Source organism: Pithys albifrons, chromosome 17, assembly GCF_047495875.1.
Source record: "Pithys albifrons albifrons isolate INPA30051 chromosome 17, PitAlb_v1, whole genome shotgun sequence".
Classification (NCBI taxonomy): domain Eukaryota; kingdom Metazoa; phylum Chordata; class Aves; order Passeriformes; family Thamnophilidae; genus Pithys; species Pithys albifrons.
The window spans coordinates 6,980,761-7,001,829 of record NC_092474.1 but is presented as its reverse complement, the minus strand read 5'-3'; the positions used below and the strand labels follow the sequence as shown (position 1 = coordinate 7,001,829).

General features: G+C 48.3%; 1 protein-coding gene across 11 annotated transcripts in view; it reads left to right on the top strand.

The window, feature by feature from the left end:
• ATXN2 (ataxin 2) overlaps window positions 1-21,024 on the top strand; it is a 53,532-nt gene extending 32,508 nt beyond the window's left edge. For 9 of the 11 annotated variants that reach the window (XM_071571850.1, XM_071571846.1, XM_071571844.1 and 6 more), the window contains 10 exons: window positions 8-315; window positions 646-709; window positions 818-970; window positions 2,047-2,113; window positions 4,011-4,195; window positions 4,919-5,051; window positions 14,443-14,588; window positions 15,367-15,594; window positions 18,796-18,964; window positions 20,357-21,024. In XM_071571850.1, coding sequence (XP_071427951.1) covers window positions 8-315; window positions 646-709; window positions 818-970; window positions 2,047-2,113; window positions 4,011-4,195; window positions 4,919-5,051; window positions 14,443-14,588; window positions 15,367-15,594; window positions 18,796-18,964; window positions 20,357-20,385 — 1,482 coding nt within the window. In that variant the 3' untranslated portion in view covers window positions 20,386-21,024. The remainder of the gene's footprint in view (window positions 1-7; window positions 316-645; window positions 710-817; window positions 971-2,046; window positions 2,114-4,010; window positions 4,196-4,918; window positions 5,052-14,442; window positions 14,589-15,366; window positions 15,595-18,795; window positions 18,965-20,356) is intronic. The other 2 variants (XM_071571843.1, XM_071571845.1) reach the window with 2 other exon arrangements.
• The last annotated feature ends 45 nt before the right edge of the window (window positions 21,025-21,069 follow it).

The window sequence follows — 21,069 nt, the reverse complement described above, 5'->3', positions numbered from 1 at the left end:
TTTCCAGTTACAGTCCAGCTCCTCTTCAGATGCAGTGGATCAGCTGCTGAACAAAAGCCGAGAGGGGGAGAAGGCCAGAGATGTGGTTAAAGAAAAGGCAGAACCCACCCCCAAGGAGGCCATGATAGAGCCTGGCAGCAACACCAGCTCCAATGGGGGCAGCAGCAAACCCAACAGCCCCAGTATTTCTCCTTCCATAAGTAACAGCTCTGAGCAGAAGCGAGGCCCTGAGGTGACTTCCCAAGGGGTGCAGACATCTGGGCCTGGAAGCAAGCAAGAGAAGGAGGATAAAGAGGAGAAGAAGGACACTTCTGAGTGAGTAATGATGCCTTTTAAAGGAAACACATTGTTTTTAGCATTTAGCCTCGTGTAGAAAAAGCTGCTATGGATGTGTAGTATGTTATCTGAAAGCTTATTGAAATGTTCTCCTGGCTCACATGAGCTGTAGCATCCACAGCAGGAAAATCCTGATGGATCAGTATAGTAAGAGTCCTGTCAATGAAGTGGTTTTTTGCATGCCATGTGGTGTCTGAGTTCTCAGAAATCTGACTCACAGATGGCAAGGAGGCATTTCGTACATTATTAACTGCAGCTATGCTCCGAAGAGAATAATGCCAAACCTAATGCTCTGTCCTTTATCTTTAGGCAAGTTAGAAAATCAACTCTTAATCCTAATGCTAAAGAGTTCAACCCTCGATCTTTTGCTCAAGTAAGTTGTTTGCTCCCCTTTGCTGTTGGCTTTGAGCAGCTCTTTCTGAGCAGAGCCTGTCCTGGGTGCACACCCAGCCTAAACTAACCCCCCCTGCCCTGTCTGCAGCCGAAACCTTCGACCACACCGACGTCCCCTCGGCCCCAGGCCCAGCCCAGCCCCTCCATGGTGGGCCACCAGCAGCCCACCCCTGTGTACACCCAGCCTGTCTGCTTCGCCCCCAACATGATGTACCCAGTGCCAGTGAGCCCAGGCGTGCAGGTAATGGCACTGCCACCCCTCCCACGGGGGTGCTGGGAGCTGAGGGGGGGCTTGGTATGGCACTGCCACCCCTCCCACGGGGGTACTGGGAGCTGAGGGGGGCTTGGTATGGCACTGCCACCCCCCCTCTACACCCACAGGAGGCTGGGGAGCTGGGGGGCTTGGTATGGCACTGCCACCCCTCCACACCCAAAGAGGTGCTGGGGAGCTGCTGGGGGGGCTTTGCAGGCATGGCTTGGGTTGGGTTGGGTTGGGAAGGACCTGGAATGTCACCTGGTTCCAGCTCAGGAGCTCTGAGTTCAGACAGGGAGATTGTGCAGGTTGTGTTACTCCTGGAAACATAAAGGGTGTTGTTGTTAAGTTGTGGCTGTGTGAATGCTGACTTTTCCCAGTGCTCCCTCAGTCTGGGTGTTCAAACAATCTCAAAGACTTGGACTTTAAGCAGCTCCCACTTGGTGTTGATCTCCAAGCCCAGTGTCACTGTCTTTATGTGACTGTTTTGTCATCCTCAGTTTCCAGCTGTGTCCCACTAGTCTGGTTTCTGGTTGTTGTGGGGATCACGGGGATTTCAGATCTAGCTCTGTTATCATGGAATATCCTGGACTGGGAGGGACCCCCAGGGATCAAATCCAGCCACTGGCCCTGCACAGACACCCCAGTAATCCCACCCTGTCCCGTTGTCCAAACCCTCCTGGAGCTCTGGCAGCCTCGGGGCCGTGCCCACTGCCCTGGGGAGCCTGGTCAGTGCCCACCACCCTCTGGGGGAAGAGCCTTTACCTGAGATCCCCCCTGCCCCTGCCCTGGCACAGCTGTGTTAAACCAAGCTGCTCTGAAGCTGTTTGGTTCAGGCCCCTGCCTGCAGGAGCAGCAGTGCTGGGCTGGTTGTTGCAAACCACATGGGCTCAGTTGTTTGTCCTGCAGACTCACAGTGATCCAGGAAAATCTCCCAGGTTAGGCAGAGTTCACCAAACCACGGAACAGAAGAGAGCAGAACACATCAAAGCTGAGTGGGGCCCCCACCCCAACACACATTTGCTTTTAAAGGAATATCCTAATTCCAATTTCTTGTGTTTCAGCCTTTGTATCCTATTCCCATGACGCCCATGCCAGTGAACCAAGCCAAGACATATAGAGCAGGTAAAGGTGAGAATAATACTGCCTGTTTGGTTCTCAGTCTGCATGCAGCATGGAGAAATTACAGATGTCTGTGTGTTTGCTAATCAGTGTTAATTTGGTTTTGATTGATACTTTAAATGCTGTTTTTAATGAAGGGAAATAGGTGGAAATACTAATGGATTTTTAGATAAACTAATTCAACCAAAACGAGCTAAGTTTGAGTTGCTTGGTTTGGAGTCTGATTTGACAAGCAGGAAAACATCTCTGTTACTTGGAGCATTAGGGTAAGCTGCTCATCTCCTGTATTTCCTAGGAAAGGCAACTTCTGTACTGGTTTTCTGTGCTGGTTTACAGCAGTACCCTGAGTGGTGCTTTAATAGAGGGGCTTTGTCAACATGCAAAGTTATATTTCTTCAGAAAGAGTGTGCTCTGCTGCTCCTCTGGAAAGAATTCACTGCTGGTTCCAGTTTTACCTCTGCATTCCTTCTGTCCCAGTAATGACCAGTTGGACCAACAATGCCATGTTTTTAACCACTGACACCCGTGTCTGTGGAGGCAGAACATGTGGGAGATGCTCCCGTGCTGTGCAGTGCAGAGGAGCAGAAAAGTGCTGCCCTTGTTTTTCCAGCCCTGTTTCAGTTCACTCCTCCTTGCAGTGTCAGCCAGTGCTTCCTGAGGACAGGATCCAGTGCTGCAGCTCCAGTCACTGGAGGGGGAGATTGTTTCCAAGAGAGTCCTGCTGTTCAGAAGCAAACAAGTGGCCTTTATGAGCACAGGGAACACAAACCCCTGCAATGGATTTCTGTGTTAAAACACAGTCACTTCACTGTGAAATCTTTTCATGGGTAGCACTGTTTTTATCAGAAATACATTGCTGAGGACTCACTTGCTGTGTGAGGCAGCTCCCATTCTGAATTCCCTTTTAAAGCTCTAATATTTTCTGCATATCCATCTGTGTGCAGCCCTGAGGGGCTGCCTGGGCTCCAGCTCAGTGCCTTTACACTGATGAAGTTGCCTCCTGTATTTACTTTCCTGTTGTTGATTTGCAGTGTGAATAAAACCCATCAGTGAGTGAATTTACTGACATTTTCAGCATTTCCCTCCTGCCCTCTCCCTGAGGGGTCTGTCTGCATTGCCCACTGCAGGTGCTTGAGGTAGCTTAGGTGGTGGTTGCAGCCTGAGTGCAGGAGGCTGGAGCTCCCCTGGGGCTCTCAGACCCATTGCTTTGTAGGCTTAGTTTTGTCCAAGCTCCTCACTGTCCCTGACCAGGAGAGCTCAGGTGGTCCCACACTGCACTGCCCTGCTCTTTTCATCTTTCTTCCCTCTTAGTTATTCCTGCTGCTCTCCCTAGATGTTGTCTTGTCCTCCTCAGTGTTGTCTGTGACCTGAAAGTTGCTCTCTGCTGTCCTGAGGGACAGCACAGAGCTCCAAAGATGTGAATACCTCAGACTGTGCAGTCTGGAGACCTTTATTCTGCTCCCCTCAGCCATAAACAGGAGTGACTTTACAGACTCAGATTTCCAGCTGAAGGAACAGTGTCTGGGGAGTTCCCATTGAGGGTGAATTTAAGCCTTTTGAAGGGGACAGGATCAGATTTGATTAATGGAGGTATCCTGACATAACCTTTCTCTTCCATTATTGGTTCTTGTCAGTCTTTCTCTCCCTCCACTTTCCCTCCTTCACAGTGGAAGCAGGGCTGGGTTTGTGGCCACGTGTCTGTGGCCCAGAGGCAGGGATGAGAGTCAGGTGGTTCTTGGAAAAACTCCTTTTCATGCAGTTCCTTTTGCTAGAGCCCTGGTCATGGCTAAAGGTGAGGGGTGAGGGTAACCCACATGGTCCCAGTGACATTACAGTGTAAAACCTTTCAGGAAGGTGATCATCCTTTGTGCTGTGATTCTAATGGGAGGAACTCTTTGCTTTTTAGTACCAAATATGCCCCAGCAGCGGCAAGACCAACACCACCAGAGCACCATGATGCACCCTGCCTCAGCAGCAGGCCCTCCAATTGTAGCTACTCCACCTGCTTACTCAACACAATATGTTGCATATAGTCCCCAACAGTTTCCTAATCAGCCTCTTGTGCAGCATGTGCCACACTACCAGTCTCAGGTAAGAGCCTTTTTATGCCCCTTATCAGTCAAACCAGAAATAACAAAGTGGCTCGGACCTAAATACCTCAGTGAGTCCAATCCTAAGTCACTCTGGAGATATTCTGGGTTCTGGAGGACACCTGGGGTCTTGTGATGTGCTTCAAAGCCTGGAACAAGTTTTGAGGTCACAACAGGTTTTGAGGTCACAACAGGTTTTGAGGTCACAACAGGTTTTGAGGTCACAACAGGTTTTGAGGTCACAACAGGTTTTGAGGTCACAACAGGTTTTGAGGTCACAACAGGTTTTGAGGTCACAACAAGTTTTGAGGTCACAACAAGTTTGAAGGTCACAATAAGTTTGAAGGTCATAACAAATTTTAAAGTTTAGAAGTTGGCATTTGTTATTGATACAACTTTTTAGCTCTGAAGAATTTCTTTAGGTTGTGGCCAGCACATCTCCTAGTTAAGTGCTCTAAGAATAACCCATTTGGTGGACTCCTCTTCAAAAGCTTTTAAATACACGTGTGTAACTGGATAAACATATTGTGTCATACCTAAGCTTGCTGCACTGTTAGAGTGGCAAAAATTCAATGTGCCAATTCTTACCAGTTTCTAAGCAGTTTGGGCAATCCCACCAGTTTGTATGTTTGCTGTTCCGAGCATCATGGTTGTTAGGCTGGCAGGAGATTCTTTGTCCTGGTGCCCCCATTAACTGCCTGGTTTTTCCCTGTCTTTGCTGCAGCACCCCCATGTCTACAGCCCTGTCATACAGGGCAATGCCAGGATGATGGCCCCCCCAGCACACGCCCAGCCGGGCCTGGTCTCCTCCTCTGCCACACAGTACGGTGCGCATGAACAGACACATGCTATGTATGGTAGGAAACGTTTTGTGTTCTATGTCGCTTTCTGAGCCCTTACCTTGTGCAGGGAGGTGTTTAACTCAGCCTTCAGTGGGGATCATTCAGTAGGTGTGGTTGGTGTTTCATAAGCTACTGAGCAGAGCACTGAAAGCTGAGCCAGGCTGGTTCAGATGAGACCTGAAGTGTGCTGAGTTCAGTAGGATGCCAGTGACCAAGATGGGATTGCAACCTGGGAGCTGCTAAAGAATGTCTGCTGAAAGAAGTTTGTTCAAGTTCTCTTGATCCACCATCCCTCGTTTGTTTCTTGATTATAATTAGTACTTGTTTTATTGCAAGGCTATGACCTCAGTTTCAAACTTGACTTTAGTTCTGGCAACTAGTGAAATGCTGTCTTTATGATACTACTGGCACTATTAACAGTATGAACTCTGCTGTTGGAGCAAAATAAACATGTGTTGCTTACCTTTCTTTTTTGGTAAGTCAAGACTATGTGGAACAGCTCATGTATTGCTCTGCCTTTGAGTCTCCAGCATTATCAGATGGGCATATTTCACTTCCAGTGAAGTGCTAAAAATGTGGGTTACCTTGTGGCAAAGTAAAATGTGCAAGAACTTCCAAAGCATTATAAATGTATGATAAATCAAGGCCCAGTTTGGAGGGGGAAAAAAATAACCCTGCAAAACATGCTATTGAAAGAGGTAGAGTCAAGGTTGGGAATTGTCATAAAATGTTGAAACAGCAGATGGTCTCTTGAAAACATGGCATTTCAATACTTGTTACAGTATCTGAGGAAAACTTTATTGGGTCACGTATATTATTGACTTAGATTCTAATAAAAGATTTTCTGTACCTTTAGACATCTCTGTATGATTTCAGTGCTCAGTTTTACCCTGATCCTTAATACAAGTCTGGCATGTGTCATGGAAACCTCCAAAGTAACAATGTGGAGTTTAGTGGGAAATGAAATCTGAGTTTAAAAAGTGTCTTTCTTCCCAGCTGAGAACATCCTGTCAGAGCCCTGCAGTGGGGTGGTAACAGAGCTAAGAAACAAAAATAACAAAGAGAAATATTTTTTGACACTTGGAGCAAGAGTTTGAGCTCATTTTTGCTGAAGCTGAAATGGAAGTTCCTTGCAGAGATTAATCTTTCTCTCACAGGTCCTTGCTAATTGTATTACTTTGATCTTTTCAACTCTTGTGCTTGAGGTGTCCATGTAAACAGATCTTCTATTTGCTTTTTCATTAGATTAAATAGAATTCTGATAAAGTGAATGATCAAAGGCTTTCAGACCTTTATTGGTGAAAACTCTCCTCTCAAGTTCTAATTAAAATAAAACCAAACATGAGATAATCTGAGAATTGATTCAGAATGGTTGCATGTGACTCCCTAGCAATTGAGCACCATCCTTATCTGCTGTAATCAGTGGGTTCTACAGCACTGGAGTACAAGCCCCTTCCCTTGGCTGGCTTTGATCAGATGTCTGTGTAGTTTTTTTCACTGATATTCTAATTTACAACTGTTAGATCTCATTTTGTGTTGGTTTTGCAGCTTGTGGGTTGTAGGCATGTGACTACCTACCAGGGCAAACAACTAAGCTGGGTCAAACTTGAGAATTCTTTGGTGTTTCCTGCCATGTAATTAAACATTCCTTTCCCAAGAGCACCTAATTTAACAGAAATGGCTGGTCCTCCTGTGTTCTGTCAAGTAGCAACTTGGTGACTCTTCTGAATATGCTCCCACCTTCCAGTACATGATGGAGTGCTTGGAATTGTTGTTACTGCAGCCACTCGGCCCAGCTGGATCAGGAACTCCGTGGGATGCACTTCGGGGGGTGTTCAGAGGCTGTGAGTGCACCCTGAGCCCCAGAGGGGACAGCCACACCTGGAAGGGGCCCTGCTGTCCTGCTGCACTCTCAGCTCAGACCTTTGCAAGCCTTTCATGTGCTGAGAGCCTGAAGACCTTGCCCAGATGGACTGTGCCCCCTCAGAGGGTGCCCAGCTGGGACACGTTGGCTCCATCTCCCCTGGGCTGGTGCCCGAGGGGATAAACCTGAGCTGCTGCTGCAGAGAACAACCTGCTGGGACCCTTCCCATCTCACTGACTGACTCTGAGAACATACCCAGGACTCATGGGCTGTGCTTTGGGAGTCTTAAGTTTACCCACATTTGAACTAAATATGTGCACTTTGATTCTGGTCCTCTCTTAAAAATAATCTGAAAGTATAGAATTAACAACTTCCTGAGAAACAGCCACCACTGCTGCTTTTGATTTGCTCAAACTACTTCTCTTTTGGCTCTTGAAAATTGCTATTTCATTTTTTAAAAGTGCATTACTATTTCTTTTTAACTCCCCTCCATGGCCCTCAGGGTTCAGTGGGCCAGGCAGCCCTTTGGCCTTCAAGGTACTTGTTTGAGATAATTCTTACAAAATTCACCCCCTTTTTTTTCCCTGCATATGTGATAAAGAGAAGATGTTTGCAAGGACAGCTGCCCTGAGCTGGGGAGGGTTGGGGGGCACTGCTTATCAAGGATTCTTAAGGTGTGAAATGTTTTCTGGTAAGATCTGAAACTCCACTACTGGTTTGGGACGAGCTGAAAGTCTGTGGCCAACAGTAACAACCTGTCAGTGAAGATAAATCCTTGGGGATCCATTGAGTGAAGTACCTGGAAAAGTTTGGGGGTTGTTTTCCTCCCTGTCTTATGACAAGATGGCTGACTCTGAAATCCCTGCTGAGACTTGATGAGCACTCTTCATTTCAAAGAAAAGTGGTTTTGCCTGGTGCTGTTTGATGGGAGATTTCTGCACTTCTGGGATTGCCTCGGGAGTCCTTCCAGTGGCACAACCCACTGTTGACAAGAGAGACAAGCAGAGCATGGTCCCAGTAAGCCCAGCTGAACACAGCATGGAGAACTGGCCAGACCATTGGGTGTTCCCCCTCCAGACACAGCTGGGAAGGCCAATCCAAGCAGCCTCTGCCCAGCCTGGCACTGTCACAGCTGTGGCACAGGTTGGCTCTGAGCCCTCCCTGCCCAGGGCCGGTGGCAGTGCTGGGGCAGAGCAGGGCACACACCTTCCCCTGCAGCACTCCCAGCCCTGAACATGGAGGTGTCACTCTCCAGAGAGTTCTGTGTGCCAGCTGTGGGCTCTGAGGGCTCCCAGTGCCACCTGGGGCTGCTCCAGACTTTGGCTGTGGTTTGCAGTGGGTTCCTTGGTGTGTCCCACCATAAACCAAACCAGCCTCCTGCTGCTGGTGGCAAATCTGGTTATCTGGGTGGATCTGTCCATACCTGTGTTAGTTTTCCATGTAGCTGAACTGTTTCCAGAGTCCTCTGAAAAGCTTCACTTTGGTGTTTGAAGAACTCCTGCAAAGCCAGAGCTTGGTTGTGCACTGATGCATTTCCTGTTTTTTGTGCTCTCATTCCTGTCCCTGTTCCCCCTTCCCCTTTCCCCTCCTGCAATGTTTTACTGGTCTGCTGTTGTCTCTAACTTTGTCTGGTTTCTGTCTCAGCAGTAGAGTAAATTCTATTCCCCTCATAGTACAATGGTGGATAAAATAGAAACTTCAGAGGATTCTCCAGGGACTAAGAGGGAACCAGTCCCCAGAGGTGTCTTGGAGCTGTTCAGAAGGGCAGTGCTGTAGCTGAAAAAGCAAAGGGCCAGTTCTGCTTTAGTGCAACTGCATTTTAACCTTCTTACTCCAGTGGACTGCAGTAGACCATGAGTTGCCATCAGGTTTATTTTTGTGTTAATGCACAACTGCAGACCTCAGTGTCACAGTTAAGAGGGAAGGCTGACTGGAGACTTGTGTTTCATCTCCACTCATTTGTAAAACTAAATATTATCTAGCTCTAATAGCACCTAAGTAAAGCAATTATCTGCATGGTTCTACATCGTCAAAAAAAAATGTAAAAAACCCCTAAAACTGACACCTTTCCAGAAGACTGGAAGTTTGCATGTGGCAAGAGGCTAATTCACCTTTCTATTTCCCAAATTCAGCATGTCCCAAAATACCCTACAGCAAGGAGACAGGCCCTTCTTTCTACTTTGCCAGTGAGTTGGGTTTTTTGTACTAATTTTGATTGTACAGAAAAGCACTTTCTAAAGAACCAGATGTTAAAGGAATGGGACGTGTTGAGGGAAGAGGTTTCCATGCACCAAACCAGGATGGGGAAAAGGCAGGAAGGTCCTTTCAGTGGGCAGGGGATGGAGCTGGTCAGTAGATTTGTACCATCACAGGAAGCTGAGCTGTCAATTTCTTAAAAACAAATTGGGAATGTTGAGGAATTTTTGATTCAAATCACTGCCCAGTCTTCTCACCTGCAGCCAGAAGTGAGTTCTGTTTGTGGATACAGAAGGAATTGCTCCTTGTGAGGGTGGGCAGGCCCTGGCACACATTGGGCAGAGCAGCTGTGGCTGCCCCAGCCCTGGGAGTGTCCAAGGCCAGGTTGGGCAGGGCTTGGAGCAACCCTGTCTGGTGGGAGGTGTCCCTGCCCGTGGCAGGGGTGGCACTGGATGGGCTTTGAGGTCCCTCCCAACCCAAACCACTCTGGGATTCTGTAACCTCTGATTTTAAACACCAGCTCCCTGAAAGGAGAAGTATTTTGTGCCTCATCTCTTCAAAAAGCTGTGGCTCAAGCTGTGAGCCCCTGGGAGGAAATAACTTGAGTTGCAGCTGAGGGGAAGGAGGTTTTATGCAGAGCTGCCACTGCAGGAGGGCTGGGACCCCTTTTGTGTGGCAGGGCCAGGATGAGTCCCCCTTGCTGAGGCACCTCCTGGGCAGGTGGGCACGATCGGGGATGTTACCTGGGGCAGGTGGGACTTTGCTGCCCTAACCCACTGTCAGCAGTGGGAGAGGGGCTGATCCAGCTAATCCCCACCCCAAGTGTGTCCTGGGAAAGGCAGGGAACTCTAAACCACTGCCTTGTTGGTGGCCCTGAGGAGCTGTGAGGAGTCTGGATTGGGGTGGTTGCAGCTGAACTCACCCCAGCCCTGGGCAGGGAGGCCCTGCAGCTCCAGGCTGGCTGGCCCTGCTCCTGTCCTGCTGTGACACTTGTTGCTGTGTCTCTGCAGGCCCCTCAGCCCATGCCAGCACCCCTGCTGGGTTTCCTCCTTTAGCTTGTGCTACAGGGGTGTGAGAAAACCCACAATAATCCCTTCTGGGCCAGCAGTGGTGGTGCCTGAGCAGGGCTGGAGGTGCTGACCTGTCCTGAGTTCTTCCTCTTGGTTTGGTGCACTGAAACCCCCTGAAGCAGCTCGTCCTTTTGTGCCTGACCTTTGGAGTGAGGCCACCCCACCTGTGTCAAATGACTTCTTGAAATGTTGGTATTATGAAAGAAACATTTGCTGCTATTTCTTTGCTTCCTACCATTCAGGTCTTTTCAATGTAGTTATCCTCACCATCTTACTGGCTCTGGCAATGATTTTGAATTTTCACTGGTCAGTTCTTGCAAATAAACTTTTCAGTGCATCTTTAGACTGTGCTGACCACCATTGGCACCCTCGAAATTCCTGCCAGGGAAAGGAAAATCACACAATATGAGTTTTATGTACCTTTGTAGCTGGGAGTTCTGCTTCATTTCTGCTGCTCTGACCTCTCTTGCTTTCAGCTTCTCCTGTGGGTTCTGTGGCTGACTCTGCTCCTTGTTTGCCTCTCAGAGAATTGGGTGCATTTGTGTAGAGCTGAATTGAGTAATTAATGAATCCATGTGGTAATTTTTCCCATTCTATCACTGACAGGCTTTCCCTCACTGGGTGTCCCTGCAGGATTAGGTAGGGAAATATTTCCTGTTAGGACTTGGTTAAAAAGATGGCAAGTGAAGCAGGTCAGCCCAAGGAGAGGGACTTAGGCATAAAGGGTGAGAAAACCAGTGCTGGAATGAGCTGAGGTGACTGGTTTGTCCCTTCTTAGAGCTTTGTCAGCACTTTCTTGGATACCATTGGGAATGGCCATTTGGAAAACTTCAAAATGCTGATGACTGGGGGAAAATGTTGGCTAATTGGTTATTAATTTTCTTATCATGTTTTATTTCACTTCCTGTCTTGTCTCCCTTGTGTTGGGTGTGTGCAGTGAGTTGTTCTGGTGTCCAGACAGAGATCCTTCCACAGAGTCCCAGTGGCAGGTCAGTTGTGGCTGAGCAGGGCACTCTGTCGTGGCTTTGCAGGGCCCTTTCCCAGCCCTGCTGCTCCCAGAGCTTTCCTGGGCTTTGCCATGAATTGTGCCTGGCATGGAAAACCCTTCACACAGCTGGAGTTGGGGTTGAAACTCTGCTTTTGAACTGAGAGAAACCAGTGGGTGCATCTCAGCCCTGCTGCCCCTCAGCCTGTCCTGGGCTTGTGCAGTGTCTGTGCAGGGTTTGAAGAGGTGCCCAAACCACATTTCTGAAAGGTACTTTTACCACCACTATTAAAACATAATTTGCAGCAGCATCTGAAGTGGTTTTAAGCTCTGACAGGTTTGGTTATTAGAGTCATCTGTTAAAGACAAAATGGGGGAGAAAAGAAATTAGGGGAATAAATATTCTTCAGTGTGAAAAAACCTGGTGCTTCAAATGCAAAGCTGGGGATAAAATATTAGGTGGTTATGGAAGAGCTGCCAGTGTGACAAAAACCTGATCCTCCCCCTGCCTTACATCTGTTCTTCAGGGTGCTGTTCCTTGGTTTAACTGGTTTCTTGAGAGAGAAATCCCTCATTGTGCAGTTTCGTTGCAGAATGTATCCAGAGTAACTGGGTTTATTATTCTCTTGGCTATAAAGGACTGCAAGATGAATTGCACAAATGGTTTAAGGGAGCCCCACGTTGTTTCAAGGGCTCTTAACAAGTGATGTGGAAAGCCTTGAGTATCTTACAGCTTGGAATTAAATTTCATATACGTTTGAGAAGCTCTTGCATGGGCTTGGAGTTAATTTGCAGTCAGGCTGCCAGCTCTGTGGCCCAGGCAGGGGGAGCATTGCTGGGCTAACGTGCCCTTTGGCAAGCAATAATCCCTCCTTGCATTTATTTCTCTCACTTTGACAGAGATAATGACTTCTGGCCTTCTTCAGAGGGTGTATGATAATGAGGTGGAGAAACCTTCCTGCTGTAGGAAGCCATAAACCTCACACTGTAAAAATGCTCAGCGTGGCCACTGATAATCCTCATGTTGTTGTAAGGACAGATGTCTGAGAGTCAAGTAGGAGCATGGTGGGGATGCTGCTGCAAAATACATTTTAGTAGTGTTGGGAAAAAATAAAAATACTCAGATTTAAAGCCTAAGAGAAGATCCTGCTAGTTCTGACAGTGTGCTTAGAAAATATTGAGGTGTTTTTGAAGCCCCTCTCAATCAGAAACACTCAGTGTGTGACTGTGGTTGTGCACTTGGAGCAGTGTTGTAGGAGCAGCTCCAGACTGCAGGAATTCAGTTCATCTGCATTAACAGCCTGAAACTGCTCATCACTGTTGGGCCATTTGCTCAGGGAAGATTTAATAGAGCTTTCAAGGGATTAAGTTAAATGTGGCAGGCAGTGATTTTCTAAAGGAGGAATGCACCTAATGCACCATATAGGGGAGGAAAATCTCAATTAGGCAAAAAGATACTGTCTGTATATATTCTGGTGAGTTGGAATATGTCAAAACCAGGATTCGTAAGAATTGCACCAGCCAGACTGCAGGAAAACAGGTGCTTGCCCAGGGTGGAGTGTCAGGGCTGTGGCAGAGCTGGTGGAACTTGCTGGTGCTGGACATTGTGGTGCTTTCAGGTGCAGCTGCATTTTAGCCCATTTCTTCCACCCATCTTGTCTTTCATCCTTTATCACCACCCAGGGGGCATTTCTTAGGGCAGGAAAACCCCACTGCCAAACCCATCCCTTCAGAATCATAGAATCACAGAATCAATTGGGTTGGAAAAGACCTCTGAGATCATCAAGTCCAACCCTTGGTCCAACTCCAGTCCCTTTACCAGATCATGGCACTCAGTGCCACGGCCAAGCTCAGTTTAAAAACCTCCAGGGATGGGAAATCCACCCCCTCTCTGGGCAGCCCATTCCAATGCCTGAGCACTCTCTCTGCAAAGAATTTTTTTCTGATCTCCAACTTCAATTTCCCCTGGCAGAGCTTGAGCCCATCGTGCCCCCTTGTCCTATTGCTGAGTGCCTGGGAGAAGAGACCAACCCCCACCTGGCCAGAACTTCCCTTCAGGGAGTTCCAGACAGTGCTGAGGTCACCACTGAACCTCCTCTTCAGTAGCCATCAAGTTCCCATAGAACACAAACCCCAGGAAAATGAAGGCTGTAACCCATAGACAGCCATCAGTCATTAACTTCAGGAGGACCAAAAGGTACTAAAGGGAATCAGGAGTTGCAGGGAAAATGCAGGAGCAGGTTGGTATTATTTTGTCTGTTTTATCAGCATTGCCAGCAAAACTAGCCTTGGTCTTTGCAAGGTGTGGCATGGCAGGGCTCAGTGCCCCTTGTCACACACTGAAGTGTAGCTACACACCAAACTGGTTGTTACAGAAGATCTAAAAGGAACAGAGAAAAAACATCTTCATTTTTCAGGGTCTTGCTCTGCCAGCGCATCCTTTGTGCTTAAAGGAACACTTGCTGTCATGATGGCTTTTCACACTTGCTTGAATTCCCTCAGAAGTTCCACCAAGTGGGGTTTAGTGTGGCTGGTTTGGGAGCAGCACAGCAGGAGGGATCCAAGGGGGACTCGTTGCTGCTGTTTGTTGTTGGAGACTGGCACGGCCACAGCAACACGTGTGGCTTCACCAGGCTGGACGTGCCACGGCCTTGGGTTTCTTCCTTTTTGGGAATTCTGGACCTCATTTGCTGCTGTTTGGAGGAAGGAAGCATTCCATGGCAGGGTGGAAGCTCCCAGGATGCTGGGGGTGATCCAGGACAGCCTGGCTGGAGCAGCCCCAGCTCGCTGGGCTGTGCCATGTTCTCTGCATATCCCTGGAGCTCTCGAGTCCTGGGAAGGGATTTCCAGAAGAGTAGCATGGTGAGGTTAGCCAGCTATAAGGCCAGAGACTTTTTTTGGATGGTGGAAATAAAAATGGCTCGTGACACCTTGGAAAAGGACCTTTCAGGAAATCCTAAATTGCCTGAAAATTGTAAATTTGGTCTTGGAAAACTGGTCTCGTTTGCCAAAGCGAAAGATGAAATGCTGCTTTTCTCTGTGTAGTATCTGTTCCATTGTCAAACTAGGGAAGATGAACTGTCTAATTATGGTTATTTATAGACTTTCCTGCCAAACCAAACTACACAAAAGCAAGGTAAGATCCTCAGCTATTTGCAAGATAAATATTTTGGTTTAGAAGGGGGAGGGATTGTATTTCCAGTCTGTTTGAGCAACCCTCAAGTGCAGGTGGTGACTTGGTGAGGTGCCTGTCCTGTATGTGGTGCTAAATCCTGTTCTCTTTCATCCTAGTTTCCACTGGCTCACTTGCTCAGCAGTATGCCCACCCTAATGCCACCCTGCATCCGCATCCTCCTCATCCTCAGCCCTCTGCCACCCCGACTGGGCAGCAGCAAAGCCAACATGCTGGAAGCCACCCTGCTCCCAGCCCTGTGCAGGTAACAGCTCAGGGGAACGAATGGCTTGGACTGGGTTTGAGTTGTGCTGCAGTCACTGCTCTGCTGGAAGGGCTTGCAGCTCACTGCTGGTGGTGATGTGTTCATCTGCTTTGAGAGGAAGAAGGGTAGGATGGAGCAGCTCAGAGTCCTCCCTCTCTACAGGGATGAGGGATAGCTTGATCTGAGTTAGGATTGAGGAATGATGATGATTATGTCACTGCTTTGATCTGGGTGGAGTGGAAAGAGTAGATAAATGCTGAGAAGTGTTTGGTTGTGTTTTGCCCAAGACCAGCAGCTGCAAACAAAATGGTCCTTGTGATAGTGCTACAGGACCACGGGCGTGATCCCCTCCTGGCCGCGGGCGTGATCCCCTCCTGGCCGCGGGCGTGATCCCCTCCTGGCCGCGGGCGTGATCCCCTCCTGGCCGCGGGCGTGATCTCATGCCCACAGGTGTGGTCTCTCATGCCCACCCATGTGGTCTCTCATGCCCACAGGTGTGATGTCCCCATGCCCACCCCTGTGGTCTCTCACACCCACCCCTGTGGTCTCTCACACCCACCCCTGTGGTCTCTCACACCCACCCCTGTGGTCTCTCACACCCACCCCTGTGATCTTCTCATGCCCCACCCCTGTGGTCTCTCCTGCCCTCCCCTGTGTCCATCTTTAGCGCTGCCCCTTCCACCGGCGCGGTTTGGTGCCCCTCGCCCCTGGCTGTTGCCAGGCTGGCTCTGTGTGCCTGCTGGCCCTAATGTGGCTGCTGTCCTGTGTTCTCTTGCAGCACCACCAGCACCAGGCTGCCCAGGCCCTGCACCTGGCCAACCCTCCGCAGCAGTCGGCGATGTACCACGCGGGGCTGGCGCCCACCCCGCCCTCCATGACGCCCGGCTCCAACACGCAGTCGCCACAAAATAGCTTCCCTACAGCACAACAAACAGTCTTCACCATCCATCCCTCCCATGTTCAACCTGCATACACCAACCCGCCACACATGGCCCATGTCCCCCAGGTAAACTCAGTTTAACAACCTTCAAGACTTACATGTCTTAGTGCCACAGAGATTAGGACGAGTTGGGCCTGCTGAAGGGACTGCCAATCTGTCACCTCTCAGCACAGACCTACCTGTGGTTGTGATTTAGGTTTCTTGTCTGTACATTGCCTTTATTTAGAGTTTTGACGAGATTTGGACCCCAGCTTCCACCACCTAGTGCATCTGCAACTGTAGTTTAATGAAGACATCTTAAGCTGGCACTGCTGAAATAAATTGAGCTCCATTCCCAGCTCCTGGCTCCCATCCTTGTCCCTGCCCCACCACCCTGCCCACAGGACTGTTGGGCCATGCAGCAAAGCAGGCTGGGCTCATGATCGCCAAATGTGCCCTCCTGCCCCCCTTTTTAGGCTGTTCCTTGGCAAATCAGTGCCCTGCTGAGGGGCACAGTCCCAGGAAGAGCTGGCATACAGAAAGGTTGGAGAGCTGAGTGCAGGAAGGCTGAGCTGCTGCTTCTGGTGGCACTTTCAGCCTCTTGCATTGTAGACAGATTTATCCAAGTACCTCCACAAAAGGATATTACTCAGATCATCAGGGAATAGCAGTGGGAGGGAGGTTTGGTTTGGTTCAGGTGACTGCAGGAGGAAAACTCTGTGTGTGTGTGTGTGTGTGTGTGTGTGTGTGTGTGTGTGTGTGTGTGTGTGTGTCTCCATGTGTGGTTCTAAATGAACTGCTTGTGCTGAAGATCCCCAGAGATTGTTGGGCAACTTAGTGACAGTCCTTGATCCAGAATCAGAGAGCTCCTTCTCTCACTGCTCTCTGTGCTCAGCTCAGTGAAGGGAAAGGATCTGGGGAGGGAAGCACATGAGTGATTAACAAGGAGCTCCATGTAAAGCAGTGTTACAGAGATCTCTGATGTTTGCTAAATCTGGATTTAGTGTGCTTTGTCAGGGAATGGGCAGGTAAAACAGTAACTGGCCTGCACAATTTCTTCTTCAGACCAAGAACTTGGTGTTCTGGCTTCTGCCTTCTCATGCAGGTTCACAGGAGTTTGGGATCTGCTCACTGACTGTGATCAGGGAGGTTTGTCCAACTGATGTCCAGTCCCTTGCAGAATTCTGAGAAAACCTTTGCTTTGGTCCCTGGGTCAGTCAGTTAAGCCAATGAATGGATAGTTATTTAGGAATTGTTTTACTGATGTTGTGTTTAGCTTTTGGGTTCTTTTAGACTATTAATTTCTCTGCTTTTTGGGGGAGGATGAGGAGAGGATGTCCACACTTGGTCATCCTGCCACGTCCTCCCAGGCTCTGGTTCCTGCCAGAACCAAGCCCAGCCCTGCTCTGGGGTGGTGGCACTGCTGGGAATGCCTGGGTTGTGCCCCTTCTCAGCAGGGCTTGGCTTAGGGACATGTCCAATGTCTTGCCTTGAGACATGAAACAGTTGCTTCGAGGTCACTTAAAAGTAGAAATACCCCTGGAATGTGCTGGACACACCTGGCCTGTGGATGCAGGATGTGACCACTGCCTTCCTTTCTGTGTGCCAAGCACTCCTCCAAACCAAATCAGATGCAGCTTTGAGTCAGGACTGCCTGCTCAGGCAGGTTTTGTAGCAATCACAGGCAAATCTGCCTCGCCCTTGACTGTGACTTCTGCAATCTCTTCTGTGATTCTTTTAGAGGGAAAACTCCAATCTCTAATCTGTGATAGTTACACCAAACTAATTGACTTTCCCAATGAAGTAGTTCCCTTAAAAGATCTCTAGTGAAGGAATAACCACAGTTCAGTCAGAAGTTTTAAATGCATGTAATTATTCCATCGTGGGGAAACCAATCACTGGATTGAACAGCTTCTTAGCAGCCTCATTTCCAGCTTCTGAACACAATCCTGGAATGCCACGGGGTAAGAATTCCAGGCAGGCCAACACAGGGGATCAGCCCCATTGCCCCTCAGGTTAGCAAATGAATCTTGAGCTGGTAGATATCTCCCTTGAGAACCAGTACTTTAAAATTCATTACAGAGTTCTGTCAGCTGCCAATTTGCAAAGTTTGAGCCCCAGCAGAACAATTTCCCCCCCTGTGTGTCTTGCCCTCCAGCTGCTCCAGGAATAGCTGCTCCATGATGATGCTTCTCCAGTAGCAGGTTTGTCAGAGTCAACGTGGAGCCAGCCCTGGGAGGCATTTCTCTTCCACAGCCTCATCTTCCAAACCCTTTTTTTTAGAGCAAGAGTGAGATTTGACTTGCAGTTCCTGCCTTTAGAGGCTCCTGGAGTGCTACTAACACGTGCAACCCTGATCAAAGAGTTTGGGGAATGTCTGTGATGAGTCAAGTAACCCTTTTGTCTTTAAGAAATAAAATTCTGGCCACTACCTGCTATCTGTCTTTACTGGCATGTGAGACTTGTGAGGCTGCAGCTCTGGGGTATGGTAGAAGGGCACAGCAAACCTTAGGCACTAAATGGTGGGTTTGGGGGCTTTTTGTTCCCCAGAGAAATCCACTGAGTTCTTTAGTATTTTGTGCTTCTAAGAAACTAATGGTTACCAGGTTTTTAACCCCAAAACTGACAACCTCTAGAGTTATGAACTGCTCTGAGCTAAGGAACCCACCACATTACCTGTTTGCCAGAGGTGATGAGCCATGGGAAGGATTCATGTCCTCCTGCCGAGGCAGAGCCCTCCTTGCTCAGGTCAGAGCAGAGCTATGTGAGCTGAGCTGGCCCCGGAGCAGAATGAGGACACCATGGGGCTCAGGAGGCCTGGGCTGAGCAGTGTATGGGCACAGGGCACTGGAGAGGAGGAGAGGGATGTTCCCAGGGCAGGGAGGCAGGAGGGAACGTGGGGCTGTGTGAAGAGAGCTGGGGAGGGGATGCCACACTCCAGTGCCTGTGCAGCTCCTGCCTGTGCCCTCCAGGAAGGGCTTTCATGGAGGTGACTGAAACTGTGTTGGAGATTTGTTGCTGAATTGTTCTATTTTTTAATATCCCCATGAAACACCAGCAAAACAGCTGAAATTTGGAACGTGACTGAGCCAGCACTAAGAATTGGAGCCCCTTTTGAGTTATTCCTTCTCCTTTTTGTTGTTACTCCCTTTTATGTTCCAACCTGCCTTCGATCCCTCAGGGAGCAAATCTTGGGGTTTCCTCCGCCGCAGAGAGCGCTGGGGCCGGTCATGTGCCAGGAGTTGCTGCCTCCTTGTGACCATGATACTAAAGAGCTCTTTGTTTCAGGCTCATGTACAGTCAGGAATGGTTCCTTCTCACCCAACTGCCCATGCTCCAATGATGCTAATGACGACACAGCCTCCCGGTGGGCCCCAAGCCGCCCTCGCTCAAAGTGCACTACAGCCCATTCCCGTCTCGACAACAACACATTTCCCTTATATGACGCACCCTTCAGGTGAGGAGTGTGTGCCTGGGACCCCCTAAACTGAGCCAGGCCAAGGGCAGGGCTGGGGCAGGCCAGATTTGGGGGAAAAAACCAGCAAAACCCAACTTTCACATGTGCTTGGAGAGCGGTTCGTGTTGGCCAGCCCGTTGCCAGCCTAGGTGGAGTTACCTGGTTTAGGGAGTGTTTCTCCAGCTGGAGTGAAGGAATGGGGAGCTGGGACAGGCCAGATTTGGGGAAAAAAATAAAAAAAAAGGCAAAAAACCCAACCTTAAGATGTCCTTGTAGAGTGTTTGTGTTTGCCAGCCTGTTACCAGCCTAGGTGGAGTTACCTGGTTTAGGGAGTGTTTCTCCAGCTGGAGTGAAGGAATGGGAAACTGGGACAGGCCAGATCTGGGGACAAAACCAACAAAACAAACCCAGCTCTAGTGAATGGAGAGCTGGGACAGGCCAGATTTGGGGAAAAAATAAAAAAAAAAGGCAAAATACCCAACCTTAAGATGTCCTTGTAGAGTGTTTTGTGTTGGCCAGCCCGTTGCCAGCCTGGGTGGAGTTACCTGGTTTAGAGAGTGTTTCTCCAGCAGGAGTGAAGGAATGAAGAGTTGGACTCGATGTTCCTTGGGGGTCCCTTCCAACTCAGAATAGTCTGTAATGGGAAACTGGGACAGCCCAGATCTGGGGACAAAACCAACAAAACAAACCCAGCTCTAGTGAATGGGGAGCTGGGACAGGCCAGATTTGGGGAAAAAATAAAAAAAAAAAGGAAAAAAACCCAACCTTAAGATGTCCTTGTAGAGTGTGTTGTGTTTGCCAGCCCAGATGGATTTACGTGGTTTGGGGAGTTTTTCTCAAGTTTGGATGAATGGGAAGCTGGGACAGGCCAGATTTGGGGAAAAAACCAACAAAACAAACCCAGCTCTAATGAATGGGGAGCTAGGACAGGCCAGATTTGGGGCCACAAACCTCTCACACACCAGCCTGGAGGGCAGCAGGGGAGGTGGTTTGGTGAGGGCTGTTGGACTGCTGATTTCTGTGATACCTGAAAGCTGAGCTTTAATTTGGAGTATCATTCTGCAGCTTTAGGGAAAAGCAGGTGCTCTGTGACTCCTTCCACTTCAAATTGAACCTTGTGTGGGGTTTGACTGCTCGTGTTCAAACAGCCTCTGAACTCCCATGGTGTTGTTTCTAAGGGAAAATGTGTGAGCAGAAAAAAGCTGGGGGGAAAAAACACCATCCAAAGGACATCTTGATGTGCAGGGTTTTGGTTTGTTCTCTGAAAATAAATAAAAGGAAAAAAAACCAAAAATAAAGTTGAGCTCAGTAGTTGTCCTGTGACCACTTTACTAGCAAACTGTTGTGTGGCTTGCCCAATTTATTATTTACATTTGAACTTTTTTTTTACAGTACAAGCCCACCACCAACAGCAGTTGTAAGGCTCATCTGGAATAACTGAAAGGCTGGATACCTTTTGTAGGCCAAATACCCTCCTTCTACTGCTTCTGCCAACTGGAAGCACAGAAAACTAGAATTTCATTTTATTTTGTTTAAAAACAAAAAAAAACAACCAATTTTTTTTTGATTTCTTGTAACATCCACTAGGAATGCTAACAGTTCATCTTGCAGTGGGAGAGATTCGGACTGAGTAGAGGCATTTAGGAACTTGTGGGCTATTCCATAATTCCATGCACTGTATCTGAGTCCTGCAAGTGCCCCAACTCTGCTTGCTGAAAACTGGAAGTTATTTATTTTTTAATGACCCTTCAAAGTTACGAACTCGTCAGCTAGCAAAAGAAGTAACAAGAGTGATTCTTGCTGCTATTATCACTAAAAAATCAAGACTTGGAGATCCCTTTTACTTCTAACTAAACTTGAAACAGGTTCAGTAAAAAAAAAAAAAAGAAAAAATTCTAATCGTCAAACGGATGAGTTATTATTTATAAATCACGTTTGATGAGGATCACTATCGGGAGACAGTGATGTAACTTTTAAGTTAAGAAAACTTTTACTTTGTAGATAATATAAAATAAAAACTTAAAAAAAAATTAAAAAATAAAAAAAGTTTTAAAAACTGACCCTCCTCGGTGTGTGTGTGGTGATTTGCCAGGTCCTCCTGTGGG